Source organism: Crocodylus porosus, unplaced genomic scaffold, assembly GCF_001723895.1.
Source record: "Crocodylus porosus isolate Cpor-Errol unplaced genomic scaffold, CroPor_comp1, whole genome shotgun sequence".
NCBI lineage: Eukaryota > Metazoa > Chordata > Crocodylia > Crocodylidae > Crocodylus > Crocodylus porosus.
In genome coordinates this window covers 48,880,817-48,896,918 of record NW_017728907.1, presented here as the reverse complement: position 1 = coordinate 48,896,918, position 16,102 = coordinate 48,880,817, and the positions used below count along the sequence as shown (strand labels likewise).

The following is a 16,102-nucleotide window of genomic DNA, read 5'->3' as shown; positions in this document are numbered from 1 at the left end:
CACGGATATGGACACGGTCCAGGTCTCAGGACAGCTGGGTTGGTTGTGAGTTGCTCTGCTGACGGATGAGTCATGCGGGAGTTGCTTCTGGAGGTCCTCGCCGAAGTCCTCTCCTGCAAAATAGTGTCTGCATAGGCTTGAAATGCTGCTTTTGTCTCGAAGACCATCCTCGTTACAGGATAATTTATTTTAGGGGTTTGAATTAAGGGGCAAAGATTGGGTAACGTGAGCAGATGAAGGGTTTGAATTAAAGGGCAAAGATTTGGTGATGCAAGTTGACAAAGGGGTTTAAATTAAGGGGCAAAGGCTTGGTAATGTGAGTGGATGAAGGGTTAATTCTACGTGTTTATTCCAAGCAGGTTTTTTTGTTGTCTTTTTTTCTTATTCTGATTTTAAGTGATTTTCCCCACCTCCCCCATGTTAAACATCCATTAAAGAAGCAGGGTCTGTTCTCATACAGTACTTGTCACTTGAAGAGACGTTTCCTTTCTCTCTTCCGTCTCCTGTAACTGTCTCCAGTCTGTGCTGTCTGACCCTCTGCGATTTGTCACGCCTTCACCTTTTCATTAACCCAATGCCAAGTTGGAGAATTGGGCTCCCATTTTGGAATAGCCAAGATGCGGACTGAGCATTGGGAAATGCAGAGAGGCATGTATGGTGGAAATGGTCACAGTGGGATCCAGGTGTCAGTCAAAGTGAGGGTAAAGGTCCCATAAGGATTGCAACTAACTTCTTAAATGTATAGTATGGCTTATGGGTAGATGTGAGATCTTTTATTAGACCACCAATAAAAGATCTCACATCTACCCAAAGAACCTTGCCTGCCTATATCCTTAGACCAACACAGCTACAATCAAAAACCCAGTACTATGGCTTATGAGTGCTGGGGAAGTAGTCAGGTGGGCAGTATGGAGGCAATTGGGCTTGACAGACAGGTGGAGACAGCTTTTTGTGCCTGGTAAGAGACATGGAGGGTTGAGGGGGTGTGAAAGAATGGAGACAGGAATGAGAGAAAGGAATGACGCTGTAAATAAGGGAGAGCCGACCTGTGGCTCTAGTGCCACCACTCAGGCAGTCTCCATGTGGCACTCAGGGAGGGGGCAGGCAGCACAAGAGAGAGGGAAAGAAGCATACAGCAGAGCAGGAGATCAGGTAGGGAGTAGAAAAGAGCAGTAGATTGGGCAGGGCATGAGGATCAGGTGGCATACAAGGAGAGCTGTTTTGTGGAACACTTGTCAAAAACTTTGGCCCTCACTAACATAGATAATTTTCAAATGTAGAGGGCTGCTACAAAGAAAAAACAGGATCTTTTCTAGTTGCTCATTTGACAATGGCCACCCTTGGGAGTAGCCGTGCTTCCTCTGGTGACTGTTGGACTTCTGCCTCTCAGATGTGTGAAACCAGTACCTTTCATAGGCATGGCTGATTTTTCCATTCCTGTCTTTTCGTTTCTTACTCAGTTGATTATTATTTTCATTTAGGAAGAAACAAAACTTTCCTGTGCCTGAAAGTTAACAAAATATAGACAATAATTAAAAGTCAGTTTTTGTTTCCCATTTCCCTTGATATATAATGCTGGGTCAGGAAATGTCTTAATAGTGTATTTTGAACAATATTGATGCTGGCTTCTGTCCCATCCAGGAGAGCACATAACAACTGCAGACTCTCCCAGTACCTGAACCAAGGGTGTTTGTATCCAAAAACTTGCAAAGAACAATTTTTCAAGCTATTTAGTTGGGCTAATAAAAGATACCACATTTACCCAAAGAACCTTGCCTGCCTATTGAGCAGTGTTGACACACTTAAACTTACCAAACAATGTGTTATTGATGGTGTGTTCAAACTGTTTCTTAGTTCCTTAGTTGCCAGAAAAGCCTGATTCAAGTTACTGTCCAGATTCTGGACCATAGTCAGATTTCTGCAAAGATGTATCAATGGGCTTTACTTTAAGCAGGTGAATAGTCCTGTTCAACTAAGTCGGACTACTTGTAAGTTTAACATCGAGTGTAATTGTGTTTTTGTTTTTTGGTGGTTGTTTTTTTTTTTGTAGTGGAACATAGATGGCTTTTTTAATAACAGGCATATTGTCTTATTTAACTTACTAATACTCTGTTACAGCTGAAAGAATCTAACTTGCTCTGCACTTGACTTTTTTTTTTTATATATTTCACTTAAACTAGAATGGTAGACTAATCAATTATGCTTTTAGCTGTCTAGATGTTGAGGCAGCTTCTAGGAGTTGGGCGTTCTGTGGTAGTTGCTTCTGATTTTGAGTAGTTGAGTGGTAGTACTTAGTGGTAGACAGTATAGAGAAAACAGTACTTAAACCAAAGCTTCAGTTTAAAGCAATAATTTTGTGGGAAGATGTGCATACAGCTTTTTGGCTTTGAAAAACTGTACATTTGTGCTTCTTCCTTTTAAGATTCTAAACTAGGAATCTGATTTATCTGGCTGTATTTTTTTTTTCTGAGAGCCTTTACCGTCATAGCCAGCTCCAAAAGGATAAAGGAGACAAATGGGGCAGGGCCTCAGGATGAAGAAATCTCTTACGAGAGAACTGGGAGTTTAGAAAGAAGCTGTAGAGAAAATAACTTGACCCATTTTATGTTTGGGAGATTCACATATATATTTTTTATTAAGGGGAAATACACAAACAAACACAATACTTTTCCTTGAAATGTTTGTGATAGGATGCTGACCTTATGGTTCTGATCACTAAGTATACCTAGTATTTTGCTTATACATAAAAATAAAATATGCTAAATTAACAAGCATTGGCTTGTATATGGCTCGGTGAGCTCTTAGAGTAAAATTGATAGACATTGGGCATGTCTGCTCATTTGTTAATGTGCCATAGTTACTGTGCATTTAGTTTAGTACTTACTTAATAAAGTACTGTCTAAATGCTCAGTAAGTACAATTACTTCACAGTAGCACCGGCACATGGTTTAGTGATGCTTACTGCACATTTAGCCTAATACTGCACAGTAGGCTATTAGCATGATTTTTAACCTCCATGCTACAGGGCAGTGTTATTATGCTCGTGTTCAATAAGCATCCCATGTAGACAATGCCCACGGTGTACAGAAAATTGAATGGTTACAGGTTAATGTCATAAATCCAGTTTAAGGCTATGGTTGCAATGACAGGCTGTGGTGGTAGCAATATGATATGCCTGTGTTTTGTATGCTATTTGACTTAATTGTTTCTTTACATAGTATTTAAAGTATACTCCTTTTTAATGGAGCAAATCCTGACTTTAATACTGCTGAAGAAATTGGAAGCTGACCTTGCAAGTGTCTCTTTATTTAAAAAATAAATAAATACTCCCAGTTAAGTGAGAAGATTTCTAACTGCTCATTTTCCAGTCCTCATACTTCTCTCCACTCCGCCTTGCCCTTGTGTTTTACTTAATACTTAGATAAAGCTAAAAAAATAGCATTATCTTGGTACTCATGCTAAAAGTATACAAAGGAGCTGTAGCAATAAGCCTTCTAAAATGGGCAAAATGTATGTCTTGCTGGCCTTATCTGTTTCAAAGGAAAAAAAACTTCTGCTGAAGTTATCTTGACTTTCTGAAAAATCCCAAACCTCTGTTTTTTTCCTTAGTCTGTCTTCTGGTCCCCCAAACAAAACAGAGTAAAACTACACAGATTATGTTTAATATGTTTCTGACTACTTTTTCTTTTGCAGGATTGTTTCAAGCAGAATGGTACCACTTGCCTTTCCTCCATCCAAGTGTGCACTTTGGGATCCAACACCCATAGGAGATGTTATTGGCTCACATCTCAGTTTTTACAGGTATAAGTAAGATCCACCTTTGTTTGAGTTGGAGATTTTTAAATGAGAAGGTTATTGCACGTGTGTACAGAGCACACCTCTGTCACATTCCTCCTGGAGATTAATGTATTACTTTCACCCTGGTAATAGACTGTTCTGGAACTAGCTCACCAAAACTTGCCTTGTGTAAAATTTTATTGAGAGGTCCTGTGCAGGTTAACCTTCTAGGCGACCTTGTATTCTTTTATGCCTCTACATACACAAAAGAACCTGACTTTCCTAGATCCCAAACCTGCAGAAGCTACTGTCTGCTATGACTCTGCTGCAGTTCAGGGTGGGACTATGCAGAACGTCTGTTTACAGCAACCATTACCTCACAAGTATCTTGCCATGACTACAGTATACATATCTAGCCCCTTCCCTCTGAAGTATTGTCAGGTCTCTTGTCCACATAGAAAACCACAGTTAACGGGGTTGAGATGCTCCCATCAATTATAACCTGCCCATTCAGAGAAGAGGTAGACAGAAATTGTAAGGTACAAGTGTGTCTTTTGTTTTTTCTGGCTTAGTAGTCTTCTGTCTTGACATGCCTACTGATAAGAACCATACTGAAAAAGTGTCACATGAATTGTTTGGCAACCTCAGTTAAACAGATTAGCATTGGATAACTCTCCTCACAAGATCTAAACGTTTTCTAAATGGCAATTTTAACATAACTGTTCATTAATATTCAGCTCTGAGCTTCTTACCTAACCTTGAGCAGGCACACTTTGGGCTTGCTTTAAATTCACACAGGCAACAGCTTCGATCTACAATCCTTCCACTTCTAGAGTTTTTGTTTTGACTCTGGAAGTAGTCTACGAAAAAGGCATCTGAAGTTTAAAATGTCTTGGGTTCCACACTTATTTTTTATGATCATGGTATCTGCATCTTTTCCTGTTCAGGGAAGTAACACTTTGGGATCCTAGATGGATGATGCATCTTAGGTCAGAGTCCTGTTTCCTGCTATTGTAGGCAACCCCAGTGTTATACAAGGGGTTACAAATGACAAACTGATTAAGTTCCATCTTTCTTTTCTCCACTGTCCATCTGGAAGGCTCTTCTAGAACCCTAATTTTGTCATAAATCTCCTTTCTGATTTTCAGCTAAACTTGCTCATACCCCATTTGTAACCTTTGGGGGTGTTTGCCAACATTGTCTTTTAAATTAAATAGTTCCTCACTCATCTTGGTGTTACTCTTTTGTGTTCATAGAGAACAAACCTATGCCTACTCGGCCCCTCTTAACTCTTGGCTAAACAAGGCTCTCTTCTAGCTATTTCCTGTAGAAGAGGCTTTCGGTTCCCCTTATCATTGTAGTAGCTTTGCCCCTCTTCACTAGACATGTTCCAATTGCACGGAATTCATCTATTTTGACCACTGGTGACCAGAGTTCTTGTACAATGGCACTGAAGCTTTCCTGTCTTTTGTTTATGGCTTTGCATTGTTGCTGCACTTGTTTGGTTTTCTCTGCAGTCTAATATTTGTTTCTTGAATGGCTCATTTAGGATAGAAGATCTTTTAAATTTCTAGACGGATCTAAAATGTTGTTTGCACGGCCTACATAAATCATTCTCTTCTTCAGAAACCCTAGATTATTAATGATGGAGAAGACGCTGCATCTTGCCTACCGCCATGCTAAACAAAGTGAAAAAAAGTTATTTTCCTGTTTTTTGCTTGGAACTCTTGCAGTGGATGAAGGTAACTATTTAACAACAGAAATATCTCATTAAGTAGAGCTTCAATTCCCAATCTGTGGTACCTGTACCACCAGTTGTACGCAGACAACCTGTCAGTGGTACACATTAGCAGATTTATTATAATTACTTTATATGACAAAAATTGGCTCGTGGTACTTACTGATTTAAAACGGCACAACCTTAATGCACAATCTGTCATTTTGGGAACCGCTGAAGTAAGAGTGTAACTGGCTAACTTCTTGTTGCTTTAGGTGACTGAGCAAATTAAACTTTATTAGATTTTTTTTCCTGCATGAAATAGGCAGTGTATTACTTCTCAACTTTTTGTCATAATTTTTCTTCATTTTCAGATGGTGAAGGTGTGTCACTGATAATAGACCGATTTGATCCTGGTCGAGAAGTAACTGGTGGCTTAGAGAAAGTCCCAACTGCACCTCTTCCTGGAGACTTCTTGATTCCTTGTACAGTTAACGTTTGGGGATCTTCTTCAGGAGATATTATAGTGCACAGTTCTGAGGACCTGAGCTCAGCTTTTAGGGTGAATGAGCCCTGGCATCTTTCCATCTTTTAAATAGTAAATTGACATGAAGATATGACTATAAAGTACATAGTATTTTTGCTTCCTAACCATGAGTTTGAATCCAACACACAAAACAGTGACTGAAAAATTACTGTTTGTCTTGTGTGAAATAAGCATTTTGGTCTGCATAATCTTCCCAGTAAGCTCCTTCTATTGGCAGAGTATCAGGGACCAGTTCAGCATGAAGTCCGCTGTTGTTTACTTCTGTCATTTTCTGATTGTTGGGCTAATATGAAGAAAACTTGCAGTGCTCCAAAAGCTCTCTTGTGAATTACTGTTTCAGTTTATAGGGCACTTTTCCCTAAAACCTTATAATTAATTATTACCACTAACACCTGAATATCAACTTGCCTTAAAGTCATCCGCAAAGCAAATAACCTTTGCAGCCTCTTTTTATTGCTGTTTTGTAACATATAAAGGTCACAAATTATTTAGCCACATTTTATTATGTATTTGGCATATCTTTACTTCCCTGTGCCTATTTTTGGGATGGAAATGTTTGGGTTAGTTCTTAGACCTCCTGTCTGCCTATATATGGATTTGTATTTATTAGTTACTGTGTCAGAAGGAAACTGGACACTTTCTTGTACTCCCAGTATAACCTACAACAGTTATCAACTAATGCTTAAGGGATATCTAGCTTTATCCGTTCTGGAAACATTTTATATTACTTTTCATTCTGTTTAATGTAGCTATTAGTTTTTGAGGTTGAAGTTGATTCTTTTTCTTTTTTTATGGTGCCTGATCAATGACTTAAGCTCCTACACACGACTAATATTTTATATACATCGCATCATATATTTATCTCACCTTTTTAAACACTTTTTCCACTCTCTCACAGGGTCTGGGGCAGAATCTGTGCAGTAGAGACTCTTTGGATATTTCCAAACTGCTTACTGTTAGAACTCATATTGCTTCTGTTGAGAACATGGACGACCTACATTTTGACTTTCACTGGGCAGCCATTACTATGGCTAATACCTTAGAATATACTCCTGTGAAATCTGTCCCAATCATCCCTACAGCCCTGGCAAGAAACTTGAGCAGCCACATGAATATTTCACAAGTTCAGGGGACCTACAAGTGTGGGTAAGTGAAGTTTAATGTTAACTTAGCTTGAACTGCTTGTTAGTTGCATATTCCAGCAAGATAGCACAATGAGGGAGATCCTCTCCCCGCAGTGGAGCGTTGGTAAAATATACAGTGCTTTTTTTTTCTTTCTCCTTCTGAGTAAGAAGATCCAACTATTTCACAGTAGCTTAACATAGTAAACATAAGACACTGTTCCTCAAAGAGCTGAGAGCAGGAGAATTGATTCTGCATAACATGTCTTTTTACTTGGAGTTTTTGCTTTGGGCTTCAGTTAACAAAGCTTGTAGCTCTATGTAGGAATAGAGAAAATAACAGAATTAATGGTAGTCAACGTATTGTCTTCTAGAAAATTATACACATAAAATTAGTGGAAGTTCCTGCAGTACAAATTCTAAGAATTTGCTTTAAAATATCCTTCTTATAAACATTGCCTACAAATGCTTTTGAAAGATGTCAGAATTAAGCTTTTTAATGGCTAATGCACTTTGTAAGTGGAAGTAGTGATGAACATTGTGTTATGGCAGAGTTTCAAATAGTTAAATATCCCAGAACAAAATGCAGTTTTTTAACATGGGATGCTGATCAAGTACAATCAACCATATGTCTAATCTGGTGGCTTTGAACCTGGGTCTGTGTACCCCCCAGGGGTCCGCAGACCAATGTCTAAGGGGTCCACGAAAGATGACTCTAATTCAAAAGTATGTGAATACCCACACTTACAATTCAAAGGGGTCCACACCTCCATTCAAAATTTTAGGTGTCTGATCAGGTACACATTGTATAGTTTCTCTCCTCTTAAATTTATATAATGAGTTCTTGTTCCTTTTTTTGATTGGGAAATAACTTGCTGTTTGTAGAGCTTGAAAAAATACCTCTCCATTCCTGTATGTTAAAAAGGACTTTACTTTCATACATCTTTATTCTGTACTACCTTGTATTTTCAGCTGTGGATTGGGAGATAACCAGTCAGCCAAATGGGGTCAGCTGTAATTAGTTTAGTATTCTGTGCATATATACCACATTGCTCTTAAGATGCTGTATTCCTTGTTTGATGAAGCCACAAACTTATTTAGCTGATGTTTGCTTCAGTAATAGCTTGGAGCAGGGGTTGGCAACCTGTGGTCCATGGGCTGAATCGAATTTGCGGAACCATTTGATTTGGCCTGTCAGCCTGGGGCTTTGCCTGCAGGGGCTTCCTCTGTTCTCAGCAGCCAAAGGGTGGGGAAGCTTTTCTGTCCTATACCACAGTTCAAGAGTATCTGTTTTGCCCAAGAAGTGAGTCTGGAGAAAGCATTGCCACCCAAAACTTTCCTACATTATCTTCTGAAAGTATAATTTTAACATGGAATTTACTTGCAAGCATTGTACTTGACTTCCTGAGTCTTTGGAAAAAAGAAACAGTTGGCCTATTTTATTTCAGATACCTTACAATGGACCAAACCCGAAAACTGCTTCTGGTGTTGGAATCTGATCCCAAAGCCTGTTCTTTGCCATTAGTTGGAGTGTAGGTATTTGTTTTGTTTTACATAATTTCTTTGCCTGGTATTGGTAACACTTAATGGAATATTTTGATAAGCGTGTCGTGAAGAACACACAGGTTTTAATGGCAAAACCTTTCTTCCCTTTCTTTTAGTTGGCTGAGTGGCATCACCCATGTCTACAGTCCACAGGTCTGGGCCTGTTGCCTGCGATATTTGTTTAGTTCTTCAATTCAAGAAAGGCAAGTATTTCTACAAAAAAGTAACGGATAGCTTGACCTACAACTTATGAACGATAGCATAGAAAACTTACTCTTGTTTTCTCACTTTGACACCCATAAATGTATGTCCACCTTGGGTAATTGAGTACAGAGATAACAGTATGAGTCCTGTGGTTCTGAGTGCCATACAGGAGGTGAGACAAGACTCTAATGGTCTCCTCTGGCCGTAAAGTCTTTTAATTTTTAATTTAAAGTATTAATGTTTGTATTATTGTTAATTTAAAGTATTAATTTGTATTTAAAGTATTAATGTTTCTGAAGAGTAATGTTAAGCAATCAGGTAAGCACCCCAGTAGTGATCAGAAGAGGATAGGGATGAAATATTAATCTTTCAGGCTGGATTGACTTTTAAACACTGATTTAAAGTAGCAAGCAAGAAACCCCAGTTTAAACAATTGGACTTTAATCTTTTTTAAATTTGTGTTTCTTTTCCACGGGAATTTTTTGTTCTTACTAGCTAGTGTAACCATTCAAGAACGTTGACTTTAAAATTAAATACTGTTTTTATATTAAATTTGGTGTCACTTCTTGCCAACAACTGGTTATGCTATATTTGTATACATGTAAGCGATTTACCTAGCTTTACATTTAGCCATTTTAAGTTTTAGTGTGTGTTTGTTAGGAAACAGCGAATGACATTCTAATTTGTGCTAACCTATATTTGGATGGAAACTGGAACTCAATTAAATGCCCCCAAAACAGCATTCTGAAGTTAGGCAATAACTAAACTAATCTTGAATGTGCCAGATACTTAAGAAAAAAGGCTAGTCGAGCATGTTTTGCTTTTTAAATTGTTTTCTTGACTGTAGGTATTAACTGTAGTGATATTGACTATTTCTCATCACCATGGGCCAGACTGTAGATATCTACAGACCTTTGAATGATGCACATTGGTGCCTAATAAGATTTTGAACATTCCTCGGTAAATAGAACGCCAGGTTCTCATTAACTTCAGCCTCTATTGATTCTACTCTTGGAAACAGATTAAGGTTATTTGGCATAAGAGTACTCCCATGGGGAGTCAGGTAGAGTAGCTAGTCCTATCTGCTTTGATCAGAATTACCTTCCTGGACAGGCAAGCCCCTGAAACTTAGGTTGGAAGTGATACATTTTGCTGTGTTAGTCACTGCAGTTTTGACTGTTCCTTTTGCTTGTCTTCCCATTTCTTTCACATTTTAAGGATGTAACCAGTCTGTTTCAGAGACGCTTTAGCTAGTAATTTAAAAACAACTACCACAAATGATACTTTCTGAACCTTGCCCTGTTCCTTTTTCTTCATCTTTTTTTGTTCAGTTTAGGATTTTAAGTTGGCCTCTCATCTACTCTTCTCCAGATGCAGCAAACATTTTAGCATAATAATTTTTAAACAATGATCTTCTCAAAACATTCAGTATCTTAATGCTGAAGGAACACTATTGAAAATGTAGAAGCAACTGAAATACTGTACATTTTAAAACAGAAATATTCTGTTTATAGGACTGCTTTAGTGATTCGTTAAGAATCTATAATATTAGACTTCAAAATGAAGTAGGTTCACAGGTTCATCATGTCTGGAACATGAACGAGGTGCTCTAGGAATCTTTTAAGATGCCAAATATTCACGGGTTTGTTATGTTTTGTGGGGGCGGTGTTTGTTTTGTCTTGGTTGTTTGTTTCTTTAAGCCCGGTATTTTCTTGTGACACTCTCTTCTTTCCATCCACAACAACAACGGAAGGGCCACCTGGCTTGTATGTAGTTCCATGCAGAAGGCCAATTTGTCTCAAAGTACGAGTGGTGTCCTCTGTTTTTATATGTGTGTGTTGTTTTGTTTTGTCTTGTGTTGTTTTGAGGGGGAGGGTGGTTTGGTAAGCTGGGAGGTCTTTAACAACAGGCAGGTTAGGTGACAAAATGGATTTTTCTTGAGTCTGAAACTTGGTTTTAATTTTTTTCCTTTCCTCTTATCTAGAGTGTTTTCAGAGTCTGGGAGGTTCCTTATCACACTCTATTCTCTGACACATAAGGAACCAGAGTTCTACGAGTGTCTTCCTTGTAGTGGACAGACTGAACTAGGGTTCCAGCTGCTAACCAGCAAAGAAACTATACACCTCTTTAGAGTAAGTGGCTTGATTGCTTAAGGCAGACATGATTCTTTGAGTAAGTCTGATATCTTTTATTAGACCAGCTTAAATAGTTGGAAAAAAAAAATTCTTAGCAAGTTCTTGGATTTAAAAAACTCTTCATCCGGCTGAGGAAGCCTCTGCTTAATGCATCTTCAAAACTTCAGTTGCAGTAGTAGGTTGGTAAATAAAAACTGAACTGTAGCATAATTGAATCATAGAAATTATTAATGTCTTGCACAGAAACAAATGTCTAGAAAATGGTGTAGCTCTGCAAATTAGAGTAATCACTGCAATAAATCTAACTTACTAATTTAAGAGGCATAAACCCAGTGAAGTCTTCTAAATCAAGCTGTTACTTTCTCAGGGTATAACAAATAATTTTTACCATATAGCATGACAAGTCTACTTTCTTGATGTACATTGCGCAGTCACATTTTTGGCATAAGTATTGCTCAGATTTCTAAATTTGTTGTTTGGTTTGACTGTTCCATGTTGGGTGAACTAAGCAGGTAGAAGAATAATTTTGAGTCGTGCATGCTTCTGTGAAGAGGTGCAAATAAAAAAAAAAAAGTGTTAATTATACTACAAACCAAACCCAAAAGAGAAAGGACAGTAACAGTGACTGGTCCATGGATCTCTTGCTGTTTTAAATTTATAGTTTTTATGTAATTATCTCATATTTGTATCTGTTGAAGTCAGTCTTTCCAGTCCATGGGCCAAACAAATCATTTCAGGAAGACCAAGGAGTTCTAGTGAAAGCCCTAATTATTTCCTTTGGCAAGCTGTTTTGCTCTGCTTAAGGCCCCCATGCTCCTGTAAATTATCTACAGGGAAGGCCTCCAGGAAGGGAACTGCTGAGCGGCTTCACCAACAAAGCCAGCAGCTGCTCTTTGTTTATAGATTGCATTAGATTTGTTGGTTTGAGAGAAGCAATGGGACATCAATAGTTAGGGAAGCGATGCTCCTTGTAGCAATGAATGGATTCCAGCACTTCATTTGGAAATTAGAGAAAGGAAGCATCTCTTCAGTTGGCACTCTAATACAGACTTTCTTAAAAACCATTGCCCTTTGGTGCTGCAGTGTAGCTTTCTAGACCTGCAGTTTAGACACCACAGACTTTTTTTGTTTCTCTCTCAATTTCATAAACACATTCATTTCATTTCAGAATGTTGAACCTTCAGACAAGCATCCTATCCTGTTTGAACTGAATGCGGAAAAACAGAATGCAGAAACTGAGTTCTTCAGTAAAGTTTCCAAGACTCTTTCTGTTAGAAGGTGAATCTTTCAAATGTCATTTTCATACATACACAAAGTCTTACCCTCCCACCCCAACACTTGTTGCTGGATTAGGTTCTTCGGCTGGTTTGTGTGACATTTCAGGTTGTAGAATGATAATGATTGTCCCATTCTAGTATTTCATCACTTGAACAAGGAAGGTGCATGGACTCTTATTCCTAGCTTAGAAAGTCCACAAGCTGAACATGTTTCTTGAGGAACTTCTGGGGATTTCTGCACTAGATATGATCATTAAAAGTTTTTGTCCACCTAAATGAATCTTTCTGAATATCTGTTTCTCCAGTATGGACTCTAGTGCTCCATATGACACTGTCCTTGAGTCCTTTCCTTTAAAAGGAAAAGAAAACGTCCTTGCCTTCCAGTATATCAGCTGTGATATGAGCATAGTGGGAAGCTTAGGCTTCATAAATCCACCGTGTAGGCTTGTATGTTGAAATAAGATGGCATTTGTTTTAAAGATATGATAGATATGTTGCTTCTACTCTTCTCTCACTTCAAGATGTTAAAAAGAAACTTGTAAATCAGCTTAGAATGTCTTCTAAAAGACCTTAGTTTATTTTATTTATTTATTTTTTTGATTACACACTTTTGGAACAGGTGGACACCATTAATCAGTCCATTTATCTTTATGCTTTTGTGGTCCTTTAACATTTTGTTTGCCACTTGACACTACCAGAGTAGTAAGGACAGGCTTACCAGTTGGTTCTTCCAGAACTGTTACTCATGTCCCACAAGTCTCTTCATTGTTAATATGTGAGAAATAGCCATCATCATAAGCATTCATTCACTCTTGCTTTCACACTGATCACTGTTGCAAACAATTTCACAACAGCTTTTTCTTTTTTTCAGTCCTCTGCAAGGCTCCTCCCCTAACAAACTGTCAGTAAGTGATCATGACTCTGGTGTGGAAGATGAAGACTTGTCTCCAAGACCAATTCCAAGCCCCCACCCAGTGAGTCAGCAGGTAACTAATAACTCTTCTGTAAAGCTTGTCAGGGATCCTGAGAGCTTTGAGAGACATTGATTCACCACTAATTGGGAGGCAGGGGAGTCGTAGAGACTCATTTGTCCAACATGGACCTGGTAGTTTTGTTTCGTAGTCCAGTCAGTCCATCTGTTCCTGGGAGAATAGACTTTTCTGTTAGAAAATTCTAAAATCCCAAATGAAACTACAGGTTCTGTTGTGAAACTATGCACTATATTGTAATATGAAGAATAGAGCCACTCAGATCTTACTGCTGTGGAGTAGCAGTGGCTTTTTGTTTAAGTGAGGGGAAGGGTAACAAACTGATTGAACTGGACCTTTTGAGTTGAAAGAAATGCAGGTCCCACTGGTCCTTCCCTAATTACAGGACTGCCCATTTTATCCCTAGGCTATGGACATTTAATCATTGTAATTAGTTGTTTCTTTAAACCATATTCTATTCTAGTCTAAATGGTTTGAATAGCTGTAACTTATTTATTAAAGACTGTTCAGCAGTTATCCATAAATATCAAGTCATTGCAGACATAAAGACTGAAGCCCAGTCTAGGGACAAGTAGCTCATTGGATTGGGGATAATGTAAAGGAAGGGCATGCTTCACAGCAAGGAGACAGGAATATGCTACTTCCTGCCCCAGAATAGTGCCTTGAGTTGGGAGACTTGGATGTCATGCCCTGTAAGGCAGGGTGAAATTAATTTCTCCTCTTAACAAAGCAGTACACATTCTTTTCCCATCTTTGAATTCTACAGTGTTGAATTATGTGCGTGTGTGCTCAATACCAGCAACTCCAGGTGTTAGGTTTTATCAACTTTGGACCCAGCAGCTTTGGATTCTGTTGCACATTTCTTCCAAGAAGGACAAAGAAATCTACATTTTCAATGAAATAAGATTAAATGAAAAATCTTAAGCGCACTTCAATTAATTCTTGTAACTCTCCTTTCTAGGTTACTAGTATTCATCCTTCAGTTCCTGAACTATCCCTTGTCTTTGATGGTAGCTTCATAGAATCAGCACCTATGTCTAAACCTGTGGAAAATATGAATGCCAAAAATCTCCCACCACTAGTGCGTACATCTGTGAAAAAGAACTGTTCAGCAGGACCTTTGTCCAACCAAAAACATTGCTCTGGTAATGATAGGCCAAACTTCAGCACCTCCTCTGGCAATCTGTCTTTGAAACTATTACCCAACCAGCTAAACCCGAAAATTCCAACTTTGAAATCTTGCAGAGGAAAGGAGATTTCTCTACAACAGCCAAACTGTTGGAAAGGTGGACCTCAAACAAGAAAAAAATCTGGATCTTCTTCCTCTTCTTCAACACCAGGCAGTGGGCCTTCTCCTGATACATCTGTACATCAGCCGAGGGTGCCATCTGAGAGATTTGCATCAAATCTTGATGGAGCCACACACAGAAAAGGGGAACATTCAGTAAGGAGACCTTCGACATCCAGTTCTAAGCAGCCACTTGCTGCCTTACAGCCTTTCCAATACAACTTTGGTTTTTCACCCCAGAACTCAAGAAAACCGACAGATCTACAAGTGCCAGTTCCTCAGGTGCCATCTTGTTATCCAGCCAACATATGCAGCTGTTGTCAGCTTCATGGACACATCCAGTACTGTCCAACAAATGCTTGGCAAGGAATCAGTAAAATAGGGCCCAATCATGCACTAGAAATCCAGTCTGATGTCCCTCAAGAGAGTACCCAAGCAATTTTCCATCAAAATTTTGCTTGTCCAAACATTTGCTGTAGTCCAGTATGTACCATAAATAACCCAATATCCCTAGGGTGTGGAAAAATGGGGGCTTGTTCTCCTCATGATAACAGCTTATCGCCTGGAGTGAGACTTCCTTCATGTTCAAGCCCTTGCAGTCCACAGTCTTGTGCTGCACATTCACCATGCACCCATATTCCTGCCCCTGTAGTGGGATCAGATCATGGAACGATGGGACTATCTCCTGATGCCTATAGGATTCTTGCAGAACAAGATAGACAACTAAAATTACTCCAAGCTCAGGTTTGTTTAGGATATTCTTATTTTTCCCTTACCTAGTAAATGCTTCCTGGCAGTAACACTGATGAACAGAAATTAGTTGCAACTGTCTCTCTCTTCTTTGGTGCGTGTGTGTGTGGTGGGGAAGGGTCATATCAAATTAGGACTGAGTTACATTACACGCAACGCCACTGGTCTCTACTAAAATTAAAGATAAGGGGGGGGTTTTCCCCCCCGATCGTTACATTTGCAATCAGGTAACAGGCAATTATTCTTTTCAGCAGATTTTTTTTGTTTTGCAGATGGATGGATTTTCTAGATGGGTAAGGCAGCTCACTGCATAGTCTAATAGTCCAGTAACTTTGGAATTATAATAAATGTCTATGAAGAGCTAAAGCAGATTGCATTCTTATAAATTATTCTTTCTTTTATTGCCTGCCTCCTCCAATAATTCATCTATTTTATGGATTGTAACATATTAGTGACCTTATTAAACAAGCAAAAATATCCATTATTTGCAAAAGGCTGTTGAAATTCAACAGGCAACAAGTGCTGGGGCTAAAATGCACCTTTTGCTTGTCCACTGAATTTAGTTCAAATCTGGCTATCTTGTTTTTCAACATGTTGCCATGGTCTTTGCATTGATTGCATGTTTCTGGAGAACTCTGACATCTGCCAAAATTGTAAAAGAAAATATATCTTACAGAGAGCCAGGATGCTTACAGAGCATCAAAGGAAAAGGGGTAGATAAAGCTTGGCTTTCTCCTTTTTTTTTTTTTTTT

The 16,102-nt window shown here is 38.7% G+C and overlaps 1 protein-coding gene across 2 annotated transcripts in view; it reads left to right on the top strand.

Moving 5' to 3' along the window:
• Positions 1–16,102, top strand: part of STIL (SCL/TAL1 interrupting locus) — a 26,645-nt gene that overhangs the window by 209 nt on the left and 10,334 nt on the right. The window contains exons 2-11 of one of the 2 annotated variants that reach the window (XM_019531383.1): positions 3,694–3,801; positions 5,404–5,519; positions 5,869–6,056; positions 6,940–7,187; positions 8,611–8,694; positions 8,824–8,910; positions 10,896–11,043; positions 12,215–12,324; positions 13,195–13,297; positions 14,274–15,344. In XM_019531383.1, the coding sequence (XP_019386928.1) occupies positions 3,694–3,801; positions 5,404–5,519; positions 5,869–6,056; positions 6,940–7,187; positions 8,611–8,694; positions 8,824–8,910; positions 10,896–11,043; positions 12,215–12,324; positions 13,195–13,297; positions 14,274–15,344 (2,263 nt within the window). Of the gene's footprint in view, positions 1–3,693; positions 3,802–5,403; positions 5,520–5,868; positions 6,057–6,939; positions 7,188–8,610; positions 8,695–8,823; positions 8,911–10,895; positions 11,044–12,214; positions 12,325–13,194; positions 13,310–14,273; positions 15,345–16,102 lie in introns of both variants that reach the window. The other variant, XM_019531382.1, reaches the window with a different exon arrangement.